The sequence below is a fragment of the Podarcis muralis genome, chromosome Z, assembly GCF_964188315.1.
Source record: "Podarcis muralis chromosome Z, rPodMur119.hap1.1, whole genome shotgun sequence".
Taxonomy (NCBI): domain Eukaryota; kingdom Metazoa; phylum Chordata; class Lepidosauria; order Squamata; family Lacertidae; genus Podarcis; species Podarcis muralis.
Genome location: NC_135673.1, coordinates 10,086,403 through 10,108,492, shown reverse-complemented (window position 1 = coordinate 10,108,492; position 22,090 = coordinate 10,086,403). Strand labels below are relative to the sequence as shown.

Below are 22,090 nucleotides of genomic sequence, written 5' to 3'. Positions count from 1 at the left end.
GCCTCCTGCTGCCTCACTTCTATTTGGCCCCCATTTCCACTGTTCCCACTACAATCTCTCTCTTTTTACTTTTACCTAGAAAAAAGGTAAGTAAGGAGGTGCATGCTAAAGGTGTATGAAACTATGCATGGTGCAGAGCAACCTTTGGCCCTCCAGACTGGTGAACTACAACTCCCACTACAGTGGTACTTTGGGTTACATACACTTCAGGTTACACACTCCGCTAACCCAGAAATAGTACCTTGGGTTAAGAACTTTGCTTCAGGATGAGAACAGAAATCAGGCTTTGGCAGTGCGGCCGCAGCGGGAAGCCCCATTAGCTAAAGTGGTGCTTCAGGTTAAGAACAGTTTCAGGTTAAGAACGGACCTCCAGAACGAATTAAGTACTTAACCAGAGGTATCACTGTATCTCTGGTCATTGGCCATGTTTGCTCTAGGCTGATGGGACCAACATCTGGAGGGCCAAAGGCTCCCCATATCCAGCACAGAGAAAGAAATAGGGAAACGGTTTTTTTCCCTTCTCCCATAGTAATGGAACTTGAGGCTGGATGTTGGAAGATTCAGGAAAGACGAAAGGAAGTACTTATTAATACAGTACAGAGTTAAACTGTGGAATTCACTCCTACACAAGGCAGTGATGGTCATTGACTTGGATGGGCCTCTGAATGCCAGTTGCCAGCAGCAGTAGCGTAGGAGGTCAGGGGCTGGTGGGGGCATAGGGCCATCATTAGGTCTGGAGGGTGACATGGTGTGCCAGCCGCACTTGGCTGGAGGGTGGCATGGTGGCTTCAGGGTGCTGGAGCCGCTGTCCCTTGCATGTGCCCTGCTTGAATAGGCTTATGTCCTATCTCTCCATCCCAGGCGCCAGTGAGGGTTGCTATGCTGGTGTCAGGAATCGCAAGTGAAGAGACGGATTCTCAGTTCTTGCTTGTGGGCTTCCTATGGATGTCTTGTTGGCTACTGTGAGAACAGGATGCTGGACTAAATGGGCCACTGGCCTAATCCAGGCAAGCTATTTTTACATTCTTATGTCCCTCCACTGCTTTTGCATGATCAGGCATACCTCATAAGGGCAGGATGCTGGGGAAAGTAAGAGATATGAACTCCTGCCTATAAGACGAACATGAAATGTTTTTGAATAAATTAAGGGATGGGGAAGAAATTTTATTCAGTTCACATTTTAATGCAAATGTATCTAATTTGCCAACTGTCTTTTGAAATTTGCATTTCTCTGAATCTTGGTAAGCAGCTCTTCAGCCAAGAATGTGGACAAGAACACATATTTTAGCAAAAAGTGGGCACAATAATGCATGTGTTAAAGAAAAATAACAGATGGAGATTCATTTCGTTGTTTGAAAAACTGGGTACATAAGGTGAAATGCGAAGTAAGATCAAATGCTGATGCATTTTTGTGAGGACTTTAAAAAACAAAAACATGTAGAAATCCAGTGAACTGAACTTCAGACTGGAACCATGGCTGCAGGAATATGGTGCAGCTCAGGAACACCTGATTGTTCAAGCAAGGCTCAGCAAGAACCAGAAGTCCTCTTATAGTCTTCCTGTTGAGAAGGATCCAATAGTCAACCTTGGTGGGTTGGATCAGTCCAGGGCCTGAAGGTATTGAGAAGTCTGCAGTTCAATGGGTCACCACATGGGGAGCTGGCTGCAGATCCAGCTGCCTCCTGACAAAATCACCAAATCACTCACCCATTGAGAAGTTGCTTGTTGTGTCTCTCCATGAGTCACTGACCTGTGACTTGCTTTGTTTCATCTTCTCAGGGATGCTGAGAAGAGGAGCAACTTGTGCAAAAACTTAACGGTAGCGGGAGGCTCTCCTTATTCTTTCACACTTTGAAAAGCCCCCAGGTATAGGAATGAGTAAAAGCAGACTAGATCCAGCACTGTGGGTCATGTCAGCTGCTCACAGAGGTATTGGAATTTTCTGTAGTTGTCTTCTTGTGGGTAGATGCTCCCACAGAAAACAGTAGTGGCGTTGTGCCAGCTGCCAATGTCAGATCCACTCTTCATTGTGTAATTTAATCAGAATGTTGTACAGAAGACAGGCATGAAGCCCTCAGACCAGATGGGCAGACAGTCTACTCTGCCAAATCACCATGTAAACAGAATATTAAATGCCCATGGGTGTCACCAGCATTTGTGTTAGGGGGCGGCAGCCTTTATGTTGGGGTGGGGCAGAACCTCAGGCAGTTAGTTAAGTATTTTGTATTGATTTATTTGATGGGGGGCAGCTGCCCCTCCATGCCTCCCCCACAGCTATGCTCATGTAATTGCCTCTCCTGTTTTGCTGAGAGAAAGAGCCTATGGTAGGAGAATCACTTGGTCCTGCACTGTGGCTTGTGCCATGTACTTTAAAACACATTGGAAGCACCTTATTTCTCTCAGGGATTCTGGGACTGCAGTTTACCCATCACAGTTATGGTACAATCCCCAGCAAGCCTCAACAAGCTTGGTATCCATTCTTGAGAACAGAGCATCTCAGAGCATCTGATCAAACTCTCACCAGTTTCCTTAAGAAATGCCTTTATTGAGTTCTGTTTCCAAGTGATGTACACTGCAGTCTTGGATGGCCACTACAACAAGGTCCCGTACGCATGCAGACTTTGTATTTGTGGCCAAGTTCAGGTGGAAGACATCATTCATTTTCTGTTAGCCTGCCCCCTATCTAGAGACCCAAGAGATTCCTTTCTAAAACATTTGCTTGCACAAGCAATCAGGCACACCCCAGCAGAAATAGTTTGGGTTCTTTTGAGTGACAGTAATAGCTTCCTAACTCATAGAATAGCCACCTATGCACAGGCTGCCAAAAAAAAAATCAAGAGAAAGGAGTTAGATAAAATCACTGAAATGGTTGTGGTGATTCAGATTTGAATTTGTTGGTGTCTCTGATAACTTCTCTCTCTTACATCATGGATGTTGGCTTATATTATGGATGTACATTCTGCATTGTTTTATCAATGCTATTGCTACTGGTTTGTCATAGCCTTCGGCTAGAACAGTAAACTTATGAAGGAAAGTGCCCATAACTCTGTGAGGTTAAGAATGTGCTTTGTATGAGCTTCAAAAATTTAGTGTGCACACAGTCTTTGACTCAGTGGAGGCTGATGTGTCTGCTGCCAGCTAAAAATAACAACATCAGTTCCCTGGGATGCCATTCCTAATGCATTAACTGCGATTGTTTGTGACTCATATATACCTCAAGCCTCCTTATGTGACAGTGGAAATGGCATCTTCATCTGAAGCTGTACTCTAGGCAGAATTGTGTGTTGTGGTCAGCATTTGGCATCCTGATAACATCAGCACTCTCTTCATCTGGAAAGCAAGCTACTGGTCCTCAAAACTGCTAGAAGCCAAAGGAGTGGCAGGTGAGGAGAAGTCAACAACCTGAGGATATCAGCACCTGCTTTTCTGTCTCATAGATATATTTAGTGAAGGGGTCACCAATGCTGCACCCATGGGCACAATAGCGCTCTTGAAGTCTTCTCTTGTTGAACACAAAACATCTGATGCTTGCATCTTCACAATGTAGTGTGCGGGGGTTACCTTCTTCTCCCTTGCAAGGTACATAGAACCCCCAACCGGGACATAGATCTCAACAGGAGCCTAATGATGGCAGCTTCTAAAGCTAGCCCAGGTATATATGCTCTTCTGTGCCTGGGAATGGGGAACCAGTGGCCCTCCAGATGAGTATTGGCTATGCTGGAAGGACTGGTGGGAGTTGGGGGGGTTCTACAACATCTGGAGGGCCACATGTTCATCCCACTCCTCTTGGACGAGCTTTCTCTTCCACTGTACAGTGGTACCTCTGGTTCCGGAGGCCTGTTCGCAACATGAGCAGAATGCAATCCACATCTGCGCGTCTGTGGGTCACGATTCGTCGCTTCTGCGCATGCACATAACATCATTTTGCATGTCTGCGCATGCACGAGCCACGAAACCCAGAAGTAACCCTTTCCGGTACTTCCAGGTTGCCACAGGACACAACCTAAAAACACTCAACCTGAAGCAAACGTAACATGAGGTATGACTGTAGTAGATATGCAAGTAGACCACATGTGTGAACAGTGACTATCAGGAGGGTTAGGCCCTGCAGTAACATCTGTGCCAGCTCTAGGTTTAAGGAGACAACAATTTTTAGGGCTGTGCACCAGATTTGGTGGAGGCCTGAATGAATTGAACTGATTCAGAGGGGGGTCTGGGTGTTACTTGAGTTTGGCTGAGGCAACCCCAGATCACCACAAGTTGGGTCAGGTGGCTCAAAGTGAAGCTGGATTGTCAGGGGCTGGGGTCAGGGAGAAAGGAGATGCAGGCGTTTGGGCAGGAAGAAGGTGAATATCCAAAAATAGAGGTGAGACCATATTGATGGTTGCATCTTTCCTGGAAGATGGTAAGGGTTGGTGGTGGATGCCTTTGAGTGTGGTGTCCCACCTGGCTTCTTCTTTCTCCCACCTGGCACATGGCACCAACACAATGCACACACCACAACACAGGATAGAGAGTGTTCAGTCCTTTGGGTGCAGGTTGCTGCTCCTTTGTGAAGAGTTTCCATGCAGGAAAAGCAGTTGTGAAGGAGCAGTACCCCATGGGATCAAACCCTCCGGTTCATGGCCAGGATGGGGGAAGAAGATGCAGAGACACCAGTTCCTCCCCCCTGTGATCTTATGTTGAATATGGGTAAAAAAAAAACCTATTTTAAACATCAGCCCCCTACCACTGAATTGATCCAGGGGCAGATCCAGGGTAAGTGGTCCTTTCATTGGCTCAATATGGGGCCACAGGGCAGATTTGTGTGTGTGTGTGTTTGCACAGACCTATTAATTTTTGGATCCTCCTTTAGATCCTTCTTGGCCGATCTGAGTAGAATTAGCAGAGCAAGTGGAGAGATAAATGGCTGAAGTAGATGAATTAAGGAAATGCAGAGCTCTTAATTAATTAAGACAATCTCCCTCCAGGGGAGATAAGAGCTCAGTTCTGTGATCCCAGGAGCCCTCATGCTGTTAAGTCACTAGTGCAGGAAACAGTGTAATGAAGGAACCATTTTTCCCTGTGTCTGGGGTGTCTCTCATTTGGCTTCTACAAGAAAAATAAGCAGATGACCTCTTTTCAGGGAAGAAACCCATTGGATCTGAACAGCCTCTTGCTGCAATTAGGCTTTTATTTATAAAAGCATATTTCCAAACTTCCAGCTCTTAAATAATGTAATTGTGGTCTACAATAAAACCATTAAAACATCGTGGCATTATAAAACCAATTCTGAACCAATTCTTTAAAAACACTTGATGGAACAGAAATGTTTTCAGCAAGTGACAAAACAAGAGGAGCCTGTCTGATTTCAGTCAGAACTGTGCATGGATTTCTTTAGAGCATTTGTAAGTAGCTCCTCAGTCAAAAAGGCTCTCAGACTGGCTCTCGTACCATGCAATCAATTTTTTAAAATAAAAAGGTAGTCCCTGTCTGCAGGCTTATAATGTAAAAACATGATGCACGAGGGAAAAGGGATGGTGAGGGATAGGGGAAGAATCTGCCATAACCACCAATTCTTTAACAGTTGTTGTGGTTGTTTTAGTAGTTTTATTAAAGATTTTATTGGATTACAAAATACATGCTTTGTCTCTATTTTCAGGTTGTAGAGTATTTTCTACAGATTAGTTACATTCAATGTGAGACATTAATGTTGTACACAGTATAAGGTTGGGGGAGAAGAGGGTGGGGAGAGGGTGGGTGGTAAACTTACTTTTTAAACTTAGTGTATGTGTGAGGTTTGTGTGTCAGCATCACTTGTGTAGATTCCCTTTCTATTCATTTATCGGTTTTCATTGGAGGCAGGAGTAACGTTGACCCCCCCCCTTTGTTAAAAAGGTTTTTGGAGTTACAGCCCTGCTTATCTGCAAGAACAGGGGTCAGCAAACTTTTCCAGCAGGGAGCCAGTCCACTGTCCCTCAGACCTTGTGGGGGGCCGGACTATATTTTTTGGGGGGGAAATGAATGAATTCCTATGCCCCACAAATAAACCAGAGATGCATTTTAAATAAAAGCACACATTCTACTCATGTAAAAACACACTTATTCCTGGACCATCCACGGGCCGGAATGAGAAGGCGATTGGGCCGCATCCGGCCCCCGGGCCTTAGTTTGCCTACCCATGTGCAAGAAGATGCATTGTGCTGCTCTTTCAGATGATTATTTAGGTTGCTCACCCCATTTGCTGTTGGCTATTTTAGAAATACATGAAAGAGTTGCTGACTCATCTCCTTGCATTTGAGCTTTTCAGTGTGTCAGTTCTGTAATGGGTCCTTGGCAGAGCAAACCAGCTTAGCTTCTCCTTTGCCTAACACAGGATATGAAAATAATTTTTAATGACTGTGCAAAAATGGAGAAATGATCTTTTTTCTCTAAGCTTTTGTGTAGCTCACCCTAGTGAACCATTGGTTTTTTTGGCCTCATCTGGCCTATGCAGCCTTGGGAAAGGGCCGTAGCTCAGTGGTAGAGCATCTGTTTTGCATCCAGAAAGTCTTGGGTTCCATCCTCAGTATCTCCATGTAGGGCTGGGAGAGATTTGTTGCCTCAAACCCAGGAGAGCAACTTCCATTTGGTACGGACAACACAACCCCTGCTTGGCAGGGGGTTGGACTCGATGGCCCTTGTGGTCTCTTCCAACTCTATGATTCTATGATTCTAACTACATGGACCATTGAGTCTGCCTCAATATATGGCAGTTCCATATGTTCCTATATTCCAGCCATGAATGCTCAGCCCCCAACTGATTCATGTAGCACTGACTTGAACACTACTTACCCAGTTCATTTTCACCAGCATTGGAAAACATATCCCCCTTTCATCACTTTTGAAGAAACATATTCGTGTTATTTCAATGCTGCTTGATGCCTTTTTCATCACCCTGTTTGCTACTGCACATCTCAATGAAGTCTGCTTGCCCTCATTTGCCATTGAGTCTGGTTGTGGTGACCAGTGTGTGTTCTGGCCCATGACCGCAGAATCTGAAGGCAGACCAAAGACAGCACTGTGCTAGAGACAATCATTAGGCTAATTGCTAAAATGATGGTTATGCTGATGTTGCACTGTTTGTCTAATTATTGGAAGAGATTTTAACTACATTTCTTGGAGAATTCCACTGGCGATGTGCCACTGTTGTTGATTCCCCTGACAGCAAATCAGCTTTGCTTACAAGTGGCTGACCAGATGCCTGTGGAAAACTTGCAAACTGGGCATGAATTCAATAGCACTTTGCACATCTGTATTTCCCATCAACTGGTATTCAGAGACACAATGCCTCTGACACCGGAGGTAGAGCACAGCCATTATGACCTGTAGCCATTGTCCTCCATGGATTTGTCCAATCCTCCTTTAAAGCCACCCAGGTTGGTGGCCATCACTGCCTCATGTGGGGGCGACTTCTACAGTTTACCTATGAGCTGTGTGAAGAAGTTTTTTCTCTGTCTTGAATCTTCCAACATTCAGTTTCATTGGATGTCCATGAGTTCTAGTATTATGAGAGGAGAAAAGCTTTTATTTCTCCACTTTCTCCATGGCACACATAATTTTATAAATTCCAATGATGTCACCTGGTTCTCTTTCTGTAAACTAAACTTTCCTCTAAATTTCAGCCATCTTCTGAACCCATTCCTACCTCACTAACATCCTCCACTCTTCTCCCTCTTCCCTTTTTTCAGCTGTCAGCCAAAGTCTTGTCACCAACACAACTATCATGCCGTGCTTCCTTCCAGCTCTACCATTGGGCTGATCAAGGTAGTTGCCACAGACAGCAGATGCTGAGGACCAGCAATGAGCTGTTGGGAGACAAGGTGGTGTAATCATTCCCTAGAGGGCAGGATACTGTCCTGTCACCTACATTGATGAAAGATTCAGCAACTTGTCCAGTCACCTTCATTACATGGATTGGGGATACCATCTTGTCCTTCATCTCAGGATGCATAATGTTTTAGGCCAGTCTTGCTTCTAACTTCTATTTACTTTCGTGTTCCATCAACTAAGCACCCACTGTTCCTTCTCTCCAAACATAACACCCTCCTCAAACACAGCACATTTCAATGTATCTTATTCCAAGGCTCAGAATGGGTTGAGTTCTGGAGGGGTATCTGGCATCTGCTGTATGTATGTGTTTCCCTAAATCTAAGTGCTTTCTACTGTTGACTCATGAACAGCTGGTCCTCATCCATTTTTAAAAGACAGCCTCTGCCAGCCATTGCTGGCTGATACTGAGCAAGCATTGTTGCCTCCATATAACCACATCACTTTGGCTACTTTTGATCAGTCATCAGTCACTCTAGAACCTCATGGAAGGATGTATCCTGTTAAACTTGCTGAGAAAGTCTTGAGATCTTGATGGTCCATAGTATACCCCCTCTGTGTCAATTAGAACTTTTTCTGGACATTGGAGAAGCACAAGCTGTCTGGTTTCTCTTCTCCCTGGTAGGCTGGCTGCAGGGTTTTCTCCACTGTGTTTACAGACTGGCTAGCAGCTTTAAGCTGAGGGATTTAGGGTGCTGGTAAGTAGTAGTATTAGCGATGTAAGCTTGCAATGAATCAACAACCCCCAAAACCCTCTTGCTTCATCTTTCTCCGAGATCTTGACAGTAATAGAAAAGACGGTGATATTAATTCTGTTGGTGGAAGATCGATGGCTGGGGCGGCATTTATGAAGCATTTGTGTTAATAATAAATAGAGCCATCTTCAGCAGTGAGATGGAGGCCTCAACACCATCTGGTTAACAGGCTGACAGCAGAGCCAACAATTGTACCTCTCTTTTTTAAAAAATAGTTTTTTATTAGTTTTCAATTACAGTCCAGTAATAACCTCATTATAACAATACCAATTTATAATACAGTTATTAATACCAATCATTCAAGTACCAAATTATATAATTTAGTTAAAGTGGCCCCCCGCATGCTAAATTTGATGATTTGAGCATTTTTTTTATTTCTGCATTCCAAAATCTTATTAGTTTCCATTAAATTCTGGTCACAGAAATAATCCCTTATACAACAACTGCAATGTTAATAACTTCTGTTCGTGTTGACACATTAAATGATTCAAAGAGATTCAAGTGAGGAACTCAAACCAGAGTGGTACCTCGGGTTACGAACTTAATTCATTCCGGAGGTCTGTTCTTAACCCAAAACCATTCTTAACCTGAGGCGCACTTTCGCTAATGGGGCCTCCCGGTGCTGCCGTGCCGCTGGCATGCAATTTCCGTTCTCATCCTGGAGCAAAGTTTGCAACCCGAGGTACTACTTCCGGGTTAGCAGAGTTTGTAACCTGAAGTGTTTGTAACCCGAGGTACCACTGTATATCCTTGTTCTTCCTGTGTGCGGCAATTATTCTGTCCGTGGTGTTTCTTCCTGTCCTTGTAAGATGTTATGTCTTTCTTTCCCCCAATTGTTGCTCTTATCAGTCATGCCTTGGGTGGAGCTGATATCCCATTGTTGTTCCAGAAATTTCTCCATTGCTCTGTCCCGTGCTTCGTTGTTTTGCACCAAGAACTTTAACAGCAGCTGCAAAAGTCACTCTGTCACAGTAAATAAACAGTTGTCACCATTTACTCCCCTCAGCCTGGGAAGAAGAGCGATCTGTCAAACTGCACATGACTCAGTAAAGAACCTTATCAGTTCCTTGGCAGCTCACAGACTCCTTTCATCCTTCCTTCCAGCTGATTATCCTTCCAATTAAATTAAATTCCAAGTCCTCTTAGTTCAGTTCAGTTCATAGATAATAAAGGACGGAGAAGAGTCAGCTCTAAGTTTCCATCGTAAACCTTTTGCAGATTAGAGCTTCCCTTCCTTTTTCCTGTGTTTTTTTTTACACACACAGTTCCATTTGATGTTATATTCCACCCTCACTTATACAAATATAATTTGAACTAACATTCAGAGGAGGATTGCTGAATCATAAATTTAGCGAAGAAAACTTTAAATAAAGAAACCTTAGGCTCCCCCCCCCCACGTCTTTTGCACCAAATGAAGTCTTATCTCAAATTCAAACCTCAAAGTCCTTGCGGTTGATTTGTTCTGCAGTTTATGATCCCATCTCTTCTAGCATGCGCCTGTACTTTAGTCCAATTAAGCTCTAATTAACAGGGGAACCTCTGCTTCTTGATGGCGGCATTAGAGGGTTTTTGGCAGGTGAAGTGCTTTTGGACTCAGCGCTTCCTTGCCCCCCTCCCCCGCATTTCATGCCAGAGCAAGAGTCAGGTACAGAGATGACCTGTGAGTGAAGCCTATTCCCCCAGTCCCTGGGGGGAAATTTGCAAGGATAATTTACCCCCGATCACCCTTGTTTTCCCTTCGCCTACAATCCCCCACTGTTGTGGGGGCTGCCTCCATTAAGGCAGAGTGGAACTGGAAGCCAGAAATTGTACCTCTCTGCACGCATTTCAGCCTCCAGAGCTGAGCTCCTAATGTAAGAGTGACAGGTTGTGATTAGCCAAACGTGGGTAAGATGGGCTGTGGCGGCCCAGTGTAGAAAAACTCTGGCTAGGGCTCCTTAAAAAAGCTCTGTGGGAAACAGATATTCCAGGGCTGGAGATTTTCCTATTATGGCATCCCACCAATTAAAATTAGGGACGCGGGTGGCGCTGTGGGTTAAACCACAGAGTCTAGGACTTGCCGATCGGGAGGTCAGCGGTTCGAATCCCCACGATGGGGTGAGCTCCCGTTGCTCGGTCCCTGCTCCTGCCAACCTAGCAGTTTGAAAGCACAAAGTGCAAGTAGATAAATAGGTACCGCTCTGGCGGGAAGGTAAAGGGTGTTTCCGTGTGCTGCTCTGGTTCACCAGAAGCGGCTTAGTCATGCTGGCCACATGACCCGGAAGCTATACGCCGGCTCCCTTGGCCAATAAAGCGAGATGAGTGCCGCAACCCCAGAGTCGGTCACGACTGGACCTAATGGTCAGGGGTCCCTTTACCTTTACCTTACCAATTAAAATTAGCTGTGCCTGTTGGATTTCTACCACACAGCTGTACATAGGGTGGGGTCTCCTTCCAGAGTATGCGGGGACCCAGCACCAGAATGCTGCGTGTTTGCTTATGCCAAAGGATAAATGGAATTTCCCTGTTCTATTCCTTTATTGCAAGAGTGGAGACACTCAAGTCCTGGGATCATAGATGGCCTAAAAGCCCTCCCTGTCCAAGGCACCCTCTCAATATTTGCAGGAAGGGGGCTGAGCCTCAATGTTGTGGGGGCAGAGGAGGCCTCCTCCTGATGATGGGTGCACTGTGTGGCGTGCCCTACCGCCACCCTCCTGCCTACGAACGTGGCCCAAACCACCTTGAACCACCACCCGCCACCGCTCACCTGTTGTCTTACCTCCACTGGATCTCCACTGGCTCTCTACCACTGCAACTAAGCCAAGTACACCAGCACAACAAAGCCTCCATTGAGGCCTGTTGCTGCTGCAGACGTACTTCCAGAAGCCAGGCCACGCTTCCAGAAGTACATCTGCAGCTGCAGCAAGCCTCAATGGAGGCCTTGATGCCTCATTGGAGGCAGAGGCCTTGCCCCAGTCACCACTGCGGCAGCAGAGGAAAGGTGGTGGGCAACAGGCAGCAGTGGCAGTCTGGCCTGCATTTGCAGGCAGCGGGTGGCAGTGGTGGGCTATGTCGTGCCACGCATGCATCATGAGGAGTCCGAGTGCAGAGCGCAGCATAGCCATAGCTGTCAAGCGTCCCTTATTTGAAGGGACAGTCCCTTATTCCAGCGCCATGTCCCTTATTGATGGATGTCCCTTAAATGTCCCTTAAATGATGTCCCTTAAATTTCAAAGGAAGCAGCTCCTCTCCCTCCCTCCCTGCCGGCCAGGGAGGAGGGAGGCTCCAACTGTGTTGCTTGGCTGTGTTGCTCACCCAATAAGAAGTCTAAGAACGACTGGGGGGTGGAGCTTGCATGCCTTGTGTGTGGCTAGTTAATGCAAGCTGAGGGGGTTTTTGAATGCTGGACGCCATTTTGTTACACGTGCTGCTGCAAACTTTGCAGTGCAAAGCCAGGCCGGGGAGCCATCTTAAGTTGAGGCTGCATAGACCTTGTCGTGCATGTGATTCAGATTCTATTCAGTTGAACCTCTGGTTACAAAGTTGGTTAGACAGTGTTCTCGAAGCTACCAGCAGGAGTGCCTGAGGCTGCAGGTCCCTTATTTTGGCTGTTGGTCCCTTATTTTCAAGGCTGCTGGTCCCTTATTTTCAAATCTGTAAGTTGACAGCTATGAGCATAGCGTGTGCATGACGTCATGATATCACGTGCACACGTGCAATGCTGGGCCCCTACAAAATGGGGTGCAAGTCATGCCTCTGCATCTAAACATTCATAATAATGTGTTTATAGTTACAGCCTTCCTGGCAGTGGTGTCTTGTGTCTATTGGGACTGGTAGGGCAGAAGGCAAGGAGACCAGCAGCAGATGGCTACAGAGACAACAGAGCCGACAAATTCTAGTCCCCGTTCCCCCGTCATCTTTCTTGTTGAGTTCTACAAAGGACAACACTGAGATAAGGGAAGAGTAATCTGATAGCCAGGGCCATCCTTTGGACTGGTTATAAGCAAAAAGGCAGGCCAGTGGGGGCTAGCGAGGGCATAATGAGGTTGGTGCAGCAGTGCCCCATTCACAATGATGAACCAGACTCCACAGCTTCCTGGGATTGTATCACTCCTGAATATAGGTGGAGGACTGCATTCTGAAAACTCCCTGACTGTGGAAACCTAGCTGTTCATGAGGAATAGGCTGCTCTCCCAGATATGCTAGGTTTCCTTATGCAAGGAGTCAAAACAAAAAACCACTGCATGGAAGAGCATGCCATCATATGATTCCTGCCCCTATCTTCATAAATGGTACAGTCCCTGGGGGCCTGTGCCACACAGATCATCATTCTGGATGTTTAGCTTGGTTGTAAGATGCCAAAAACAGCAGCGAAGTGAAGCTTCAGCCCTTCCAAATAACGTGCCTGCAGTCCCCAAAACCATGGTTACTCAAAGAGAATGTCAGTTTCATTTCCAAAATAGATGGAGAAAGCGTCATTGTGTGTACTCTATGTAAAATGTGTTGGTTTTTGCCTCTGTGCCAGAGGCACCTGTGTGTGCTAAAAGGATGAATGGCTCCATCACAAAATCAGAAACTTGGGGAGAAGGGGAGAGAAATAAGGGGGAATTATGATATCTTTGGAAGTGCCAAAATGATTGACATTCTAATTCTGTTTCTTTCTCAGCACTCGGGCAGGAATCTATTTTTGCTCTCAAATGTGACTGAGTACAGTTATGGATAGTGAAGAAATCCATGATTTTGTTAGCATTTGAATGAGACACAACTCAACTCACATTTTCCAAAACAATGCATAAATGGGAAACATGGACTATCCTTTTAAATTTGCACTTTTCCTAATTTTACATTGCATTTCTCCAGCTGAACAGTGTGTGTGTGTGTGTGTGTGTGTGTGTGGAGAGAGAGAGAGAGAGAGAGAGAGAGAGAGAGAGAGAGAGAGAGATTGCTCCAAGTCCTGCACATCTCCCCACTTGCCCCCAACTGCTGTATCTCTCTCTCTCTCTCTCATCTATCTACTATCTATATCTATCATCTATCTATCATCTATCTATCTATCATCTATCTATCTATCTATCTATCTATCTATCTATCATCTATCTATCTATCTATCTATCTATCTATCTATCTATCTATCATCTCTATCATCTATCTCTATGTCTATCATCTAACTATTTATATCTATCTATCTACCTAGCAGTTCGAAAGCACCTTCGGGTGCAAGTAGATAAATAGGGACCGCTTACCAGCGGGAAGGTAAACGGCGTTCCGTGTGCTGCGCTGGCTCGCCAGATGCAGCTTGTCACGCTGGCCACGTGACCCGGAAGTGTCTGTGGACAGCGCTGGCTCCCGGCCCATAGAGTGAGATGAGCGCACAACCCTAGAGTCTGGCAAGACTGGCCCGTACGGGCAGGGGTACCTTTACCTTTATCTATCTATCTATCTATCTATCTATCTATCTATCTATCATCTATCTATCTCTATCTCTATCTATCTATCTATCATCTATCTATCTATCTATCTATCTATCTATCTATCTATCTATCATCTATCTATCTATCTATCTATCTATCTATCTATCTATCATCTATCTATCATCTCTATCTCTATCTATCTATCTATCATCTATCTATCTATCTATTTATCTATCTATCTATCTATCTATCATCTATCTATCTATCATCTATCTATCTATCTATCATCTATCATCTATCATCTATCTATCTATCTATCTATCTATCTATCTATCTATCTATCTATCTATCTATCTATCATCTATATCTATCTATCTATCTATCTATCTATCTATCTATCTATCTATCTATCATCTATCTATCATCTATCTATCTATCTATCTATCTATCTATCTATCTATCTATCCTATCTATCTATCTATCATCTATCTAATCTATCTATCTACAGTGATACCTTGGGTTAAGTACGTAATTCGTTCCGGAGGTCCGTTCTTAACCTGAAACTGTTCTTAACCTGAAGCACCACTTTAGCTAATGGGGCCTCCTGCTGCTGCCGCACCGCCGCTGCACGATTTCTGTTCTCATCCTGAAGTAAAGTTCTTAACCCGAGGTACTATTTCTGGGTTAGCGGAGTCTGTAACCTGAAGCGTATGTAACCTGAAGCGTATGTAACCCGAGGTACCACTCTATCTATCTATCTATATCTATCTATCTATCTATCTATCTATCTATCTATCTATCTATCTATCTATCATCTATCATCATCTATCTATTTTTATCCCATCCTTCCACTAGGGAACTCAAAGTAGCATACATTCTTCTCTCTCTCCCCCCTCCCTCCTTCATTTTATTCTCATAACAACCCTGTGAGGTAGGTTAGGCTGAGAGTGAGTGACTGGGCCAAGGGCACCCACTGAGTTTCATGGCTGAGTGGGGATTTGAACCCTGGTCTCTCAGGTTCTAGTTAACTGCTATACCTCTAACTGCTACACCTCACATTCACCTGCCCAGGAGGGGATAGGAACCTAATCTGGCTGGCCTAAAAGAGTTCTGAGTTGGTTAATGGGTGGTTTTGGCTTTGAAGGTGCTGATGTTCCTTTCAGACTGACAGCTTGCTTCTATAGCTCCTTCCATATCCACTCAGATTACAGTGGTATCTCCAGTTAAGAACTTGATTTGTTCCGGAAGTCTGTTCTTATCCTGAAACTAAGATTCCACTTTAGCTAATGGGGCCTCCTGCTGCCGCCGCTCTGCCGCAGCATGATTTCTGTTCTCATCCTGAAGCAAAGTTCTTAACCTGAGGTACTATTTCTGGGTTAGCGGAGTCTGTAACCTGAAGCATCTGTAACCCGAAGCATCTGTAACCCGAAGTACCACTGTATACGATGTCGAAAGAACAGTAACCACGGAGTCCTCTAATGCAGGTAATGGCAGACTTTGGTCTCTCATATTTCAGTGGTTCCTTGGGCAATGTTAAAATTTGTTGCCCCTCCCCACCTCTCATGCTCCGTTCTATAGCATTGTTTTGGCACCCCATGCAGTGCGGCACCCAATGCGACTGCTCTGGTTGTGCTACCCTAAACAACCTCTGATGCAGGTGTGGAGAAGCTCTGGTCCTCTAGATGACATTTGACTAAAACTCCCATAATTTCTCAGCATCAGCCCTGTTTTGTGAAGCTGATGGGAAGCTGTGGTTCAACAACATCTACAGGGCTGAAAGTTCCCCCTCTAATGGAAATTCACCCAGGCAAAGATTTCCAGAAGATCTAAGACCTAGAATGGATAACCTTTGCCCATGGGTTGCGTGCGACTTTTGGCCAAATTCCATCCTTCCCTGGGATCTCCACTCCTTTACCCTGCTGCTTATCCTGCTTATCATCTTCAGTTTCTAAGCAGTGTGGAGATGGCATTTTGACTGCATCAGGTTTCCTGGGGAGCTGAGGCTTTTACTCCCCACCCTACCCCCAAGTGATGATGATGATGATGATGATGATGATAATAATAATAATAATAATAATAATAATAATAATAATAATAATATAATTTATTATTTATACCCTGCCCATCTGGCTGGGTCTCCCCAGCCACCCTGGGCGGCTTCCAACAAAGTATTAAAATACAGTGGTCTGTTAGACATTAAAAGCTTCCCTAAACAGGGCTGCCTTCAGATGTCTTCTGAAAGTCTGGTAGTTGTTTATCTCTTTGACATCTGGTGGGAGGGCGTTCCACAGGGTGGATGCCACTACCGAGAAGGCCCTCTGCCTGGTTCCCTGTAGCTTTGCTTCTCGCAATGAGGGAACCGCCAGAAGGCCCTCGGCACTGGACCTCAGTGTCCGGGCAGAACGATGTGGGTGGAGATGCTCCTTCAGGCATACTGGGCTGAGGCCGTATACCAAATACAGTCAAAATAAGTGCCCCTGCACCCATGTGTTTGTATGTGTGTAAAGGTGTGTGAGTGCAAGGGGACAAGGAAGCATTGGTGCATGGGTGTGTTTATGATTCAGTGTGTATTTGGGGAGGAGGGTCTCAAAATGGAAGGCCTACCCAAAACTCCACCACATTTCAAGAGAGGCTAAATTGGAATTCCCATCCCTACGGCCAGGCAGCCTTCCCTGCCCATTCTCCCTCTTCCCAAGTGCAAGCAAAAAATTTTGAGAATAGGGGGCAGTGAATTATCCATGAGGATTGCTTACGGGTGCCAGGAGAGGCATTTGCTGGCCTCTCCATCATGAGAAATGATGCTTTCGAGCATCCTCAGGAACATCATTACGTTCCAGAAAGCACAGGATATCAATCTGCATCCTTCACTGCTGTGCCATTTGCACCAGGATGATCTGATTGTATGTGGTAATAATAATAATAATAATAATAATAATAATAATAATAATAATAATAATAACAATAATAATAATTTATTATTTATACCCCGCCCATCTGGCTGGGCTTCCCCAGCCACTCTGGGCGGCTTCCAAAAGAATATTAAAATACTATAATACATCAAACATTAAAAGCTTCCCTAAACAGGGCTGCCTTCAGATGTCTTCTAAAAGCCTGGTAGTTGTTGTTCTCTTTGACATCTGATGGGAGGGTATTCCACAGGGCAGGTGCCACTACCGAGAAGGCCCTCTGCCTGGTTCCCTGTAGCTTGGCTTCTCGCAGTGAGGGAACCGCCAGAAGGCCCTCGGTGCTGGACCTCAGTGTCCGAGCAGAATGATGGGGGTGGAGACGCTCCTTCAGATATACTGGATATACAGATATATGTGGTACAGATATATGTGGATATATGTGATATACAGATATATGTGGTACAGGAACCATGGTGGAATTTTGACCCCTCTTCCCTGCAGCCAGCAGAAGCTGACTGGAAAATGACACGGCCAGATCAGTGAATCACACAGAGATGCAGCCAGCAGTGGCTCCACTCTAGGGATGGGAGCTCTGGACCTGCAGAAGACATTAAGTGTTTAATGATTTGATGCTGCAGCACACTAGTGGCTCTCTTGTTAGCATGCCACCAAAAACCTCTCCAAACCCAAAACCCTGCAAAGACCTCACAGTAGTATGCAGAAGCAAAAATAGACACACATGTGTTGTCGTTTAGTCGTGTCCGACTCTTCGTGACCCCATGGACCAGAGCACGCCAGGCGCTCCTGTCTTCCACTGCCTCCCGCAGCTTGGTCAAACTCATGCTGGTAGCTTCGAGAACACTGTCCAACCATCTCATCCTCTGCCGTCCCCTTCTCCTTGTGCCCTCCATCTTTCCCAACATCAGGGTCTTTTCCAGGGAGTCTTCTCTTCTCATGAGGTGGCCAAAGTATTGGAGCCTCAGCTTCAGGATCTGTCCTTCCAGTGAGCACTCAGTGCTGATTTCCTTAAGAATGGATCGGTTTGTTCTTCTTGCAGTCCACGGGACTCTCAAGAGTCTCCTCCAGCACCATAATTCAAAAGCATCAATTCTTCGGCAATCAGCCTTCTTTATGGTCCAGCTCTCACTTCCATACATCACTACTGGGAAAACCATACCTTTTACTATACGGATCTTTGTTGGCAAGGTGATGTCTACTTTTTAAGATGCTGTCTAGGTTTGTCATTGCTTTCCTCCCAAGAAGCAGGCGTCTCTTAATTTCGTGGCTGCTGTCACCATCTGCAGTGATCATGGAGCCCAAGAAAGTAAAATCTCTCACTGCCTCCATTTCTTCTCCTTCTATTTGCCAGGAGATGATGGGACCAGTGGCCATGATCTTCGTTTTTTTGATGTTGAGCTTCAGACCATATTTTGCGCTCTCCTCTTTCACCCTCAATAAAAGGTTCTTTAATTCCTCCTCACTTTCTGCCATCAAGGTTGTGTCATCTGCATATCTGAGGTTGTTGATATTTCTTCCAGCAATCTTAATTCTGGCTTGGGATTCATCCAGCCCAGCCTTTCGCATGATGAATTCTGCATATAAGTTAAATAAGCAGGGAGACAATATACAGCCTTGTCGTACTCCTTTCCCAATTTTGAACCAATCAGTTGTTCCATATCCAGTTCTAACTGTAGCTTCTTGTCCCACATAGAGATTTCTCAGGAGACAAGATGAGGTGATCAGGCACTCCCATTTCTTTAAGAACTTGCCATAGTTTGCTGTGGTCGACACAGTCAAAGGCTTTTGCATAGTCAATGAAGCAGAAGTAGATGTCTTTCTGGAACTCTCTAGCTTTCTCCATAATCCAGTGCATGTTTGCAATTTGGTCTCTGGTTCCTCTGCCTCTTCTAAATCCAGCTTGCACTTCTGGGAGTTCTCGGTCCACATACTGCTGTATGTGCAATGATAAAAATGTGTAGAATGATACACATGTACAATGATAAAAATGTGCCCATAAGTTGCAGCCACCACTGATTGACCAGTTTAAAGCAGGGGTGGGTGATCTCAGGCCCAGGGGCCAAATGCCTCCTCCCCAGCATCCCTTTTTAGCTCTTAGCCCACACCCCTCTCCCCAGCCCACACCCCCTCATTGGCCTTGCTTCAGACCCAGAGGATCTAGCTGGAATGTGCCCTTCAGCTCTGATCATGCCCCTTGCTTGCCTGGATGGAGGACAGAGAGGGGCAGGTGAGTGTGTAGAATCTAGCCTACTGTACAAAGGTAACAATTCCCATTCATTCATCCACCTTCTTTTACCTCTGGTCCTGCCCACCATTAGCATGTGGCCCTTCAGAGGCTACTCAGAAGGAAATGTGGCCCCCAGTCTGGAAAAGATCCCCAACCTCTGACTTTTAAAGCTTTTAGAGAGTGTGAATTATTGTGCTTTATTTAGTGGCTGTGAATCATTTTAGCTCACTTGTGCCATTTGGGAGTTACTGGAGTAGATTAATCAACTAAAAGCTTTTAAGCTGATTAATCAGTGGAGCCAGGAGCCAAGGGCACACTTGCCTATTTTATGTCTGTGATTCAGGTGTGCTACCCTCCTGGGGGATGGGAAAGTACAGTATATAGGAAACAGAGCTTTCCCTTCCAATGATGGGCAGTGGCTTTTGTTTGTTAAATTGCTCCCAAGGATGCAAATTCAGCAGAAGTGTGTATTTAAATCCAAATTATAGGGTATGTGTGAAGTACCCCACTGCTGTGACCTTAAAAAGGCAAGTCCTCAGACAGTTGGTGCATGCATGCAAAATGTAGATCTTGGAGGTGCCGGTTCAGTGGTCTCCCTAACGAGAAACATTTATATTTCTAGCTAAAAGCTAAGCCAGTGTGCTTACTGTGAGCAAATCACTGGAGGCTACTCCATTAGGGCAAATGTGGTACTGCTAAACTAACCTCAGTCTGCTCACCCACCCCACCCCCACCTGCCTCCCTTCTTAAAGGTAAAGGTAAAGGGACCCCTGACCATCAGGTCCAGCCATGGCCAACTCTGGGGTTGTGGCGCTCATCTCGCTTTATTGACGTACAGCTTCTGGGTCATGTGGCCAGCATGACTAAGCCGCTTCTGGTGAACCAGAGCAGTGCACAGAAACACCGTTTGCCTTCCCGCCGGAGTGGTACCTATTTATCTACTTGCACTTTAATGTGCTTTCGAACCTTACATCCATTCCAGGGGTTGTCAGAACTGACTGTCAGCCTTCTCCTTCTCTTTAGTTTCAGTATTGTCCTTATAGAACTCAAGCAGGGAAGAGGAGGAGGAGGAGAGGGAAGGCAAACCTAAAACAAGTTGGCTCCTTCTGTCATTGGCTCTGACGCCCCCTGCTGTTGGGCTCCCTGCCTTCCACCTCACTAGGCTCAGCAGGTACCAGCTGCCGCCGAAGTAGACACTAGGAGGCAATTCTCTTTAGGTGACTCCACTTGCATTAATGGCATTGGTGGCTGATTCATCCAGGTATGAATGCAGATAGGCGTCACATCATGCTGGTTTGGAAATGAAGAGGAAAGCAGATTTAATAATTTATTTTATTTTATTTTATTTTATATCATTTATAAACCACCGTTTTTTAAAAAATGATGTACAATATAAAAACAACCAATACTGGCTGGGGTTGATGGGAACTGGAGTCCAACAACTACTGAATGGCTGCAGCTTCCCCTTTCCTGCTTTAGCAACTACTCCCATGTTGTCTCGCTTGCTTCTGTTGCCAAAAGTGTGTGTGTGCGCGCGCGTTGCATATGTATATGTAAAGAAAAAGGGTAAAGGGACCCCTGACCATTAGGTCCCTTTACTCTGGGGTTGCGGCGCTCATCTCGCTCTATAGGCCGAGGGAGCCGGACTACAGCTTCTGGGTCATGTGGCCAGCATGACTAAGCCGCTTCTGGCGAACCAGAGCAGTGCACGGAAACGCCATTTACCTTCCCGCTGGAGTGGTACCTATTTATCTACTTGCACTTTGATGTGCTTTTGAACTGCTAGGTTGGCAGGAGCAGGGATGGAGCAACGGGAGCTCACCCCGTTGTGGGGATTCAAACCGCCGACCTACTGATCGGCAAGTCCTAGGCTCTGTGGTTTAACCCACAGCGCCACCTGCATCCCCATATGTATATGTACACCAGGGTAACTGGCAGAATGAGGCTTTCAAGCACAGCCCTCTCTCCATCCTTCATTCAAGCAAGCCAGAGGCATTATCACAGGTCAAGGACACAATCCAGCCAGGCAAAAGCACTCATGTCATTAAGGAGGTGGAGCAAGCCTATTGAGATGTGTGACCTGGGGAAGAGTCTCAGGGGGCAGATAGAGAGGATCAGAGGACCACATTCAACCTACCTGGGCCTGAGATTTCCTGTGCCTGTACAAACTATGAAACTGCACACACATGGTCAAAATTCCTGCCTATATTTTGTTGTGGGTTGCACCTGATGACCCTTTGACCGCCTTCCAATTCTATTACTCTCTGTGGGGTCTATCCACAGGTGCAAGGCTATAGGGTTCTCTAGGGCTCTTCATACAGTGCTCTCTGATGAGCTCCTGCACTTTAGCATTTTACCACTACAGCCACTGAAAAATATCACCTATCATCATATTAACTGGCCAAGGCATTGGAAGTGCCACCAGCATAAATCCTATTAGCCAGGGGAAGCACTTTCTCTTCTCATCTTGCCACGGTTCCGCTGCATGCCACCTGATTCATTGCACCACCATGCCAGCCAGAGCCTCCCTTCATCAGTACCACAATAAATCCACAAGGGCAGGATTGTTCCACTGTGCAGCTTTGTCTGGGGGGGCGAGCGTGTTGTGTGCCTGGGAGAAGGAAAATGGTACGTGCTTCCCGCTCTCGACCCAACTGCATTTTGGGCAAAGGATTGCTATGAGTGAAAGAGTAAGAAGAGAGAAGAGTTCTTGCTGAGGGGGGAAGTGAAGGCAGCCCCCATCTCCGAAGAAGCCTCCGCGATGGCCAGGGCAAAGCTGAAGAAGTCGCCATCCGAGAGCAATGCTCACCAGAAAACCATCCCGCCTCTGGCAACGACCGAGGATGTCCCGGGGGTCAGCCCCTTGCTACCCGCGCGGAGGCTGGGGTCCTTGGGCAGCGAAACTGGACACAGGTACTGCAGCATTGCATGCCTCAGTGTGGAGAT

General features: G+C 45.8%; 1 protein-coding gene across 13 annotated transcripts in view; it reads left to right on the top strand.

Annotated features, from left to right (window-relative positions):
- Positions 1-22,090, top strand: part of KCNT1 (potassium sodium-activated channel subfamily T member 1) — a 197,830-nt gene that overhangs the window by 55,961 nt on the left and 119,779 nt on the right. For 3 of the 13 annotated variants that reach the window (XM_028715155.2, XM_028715156.2, XM_028715154.2), the window contains exon 1: positions 21,758-22,057. The exons of the other annotated variants lie outside the window; for them this stretch is intronic. In XM_028715155.2, the coding sequence (XP_028570988.1) occupies positions 21,906-22,057 (152 nt within the window). In that variant the 5' untranslated portion in view covers positions 21,758-21,905. Of the gene's footprint in view, positions 1-21,757; positions 22,058-22,090 lie in introns of those variants that run through there. 13 annotated transcript variants of the gene reach the window in all.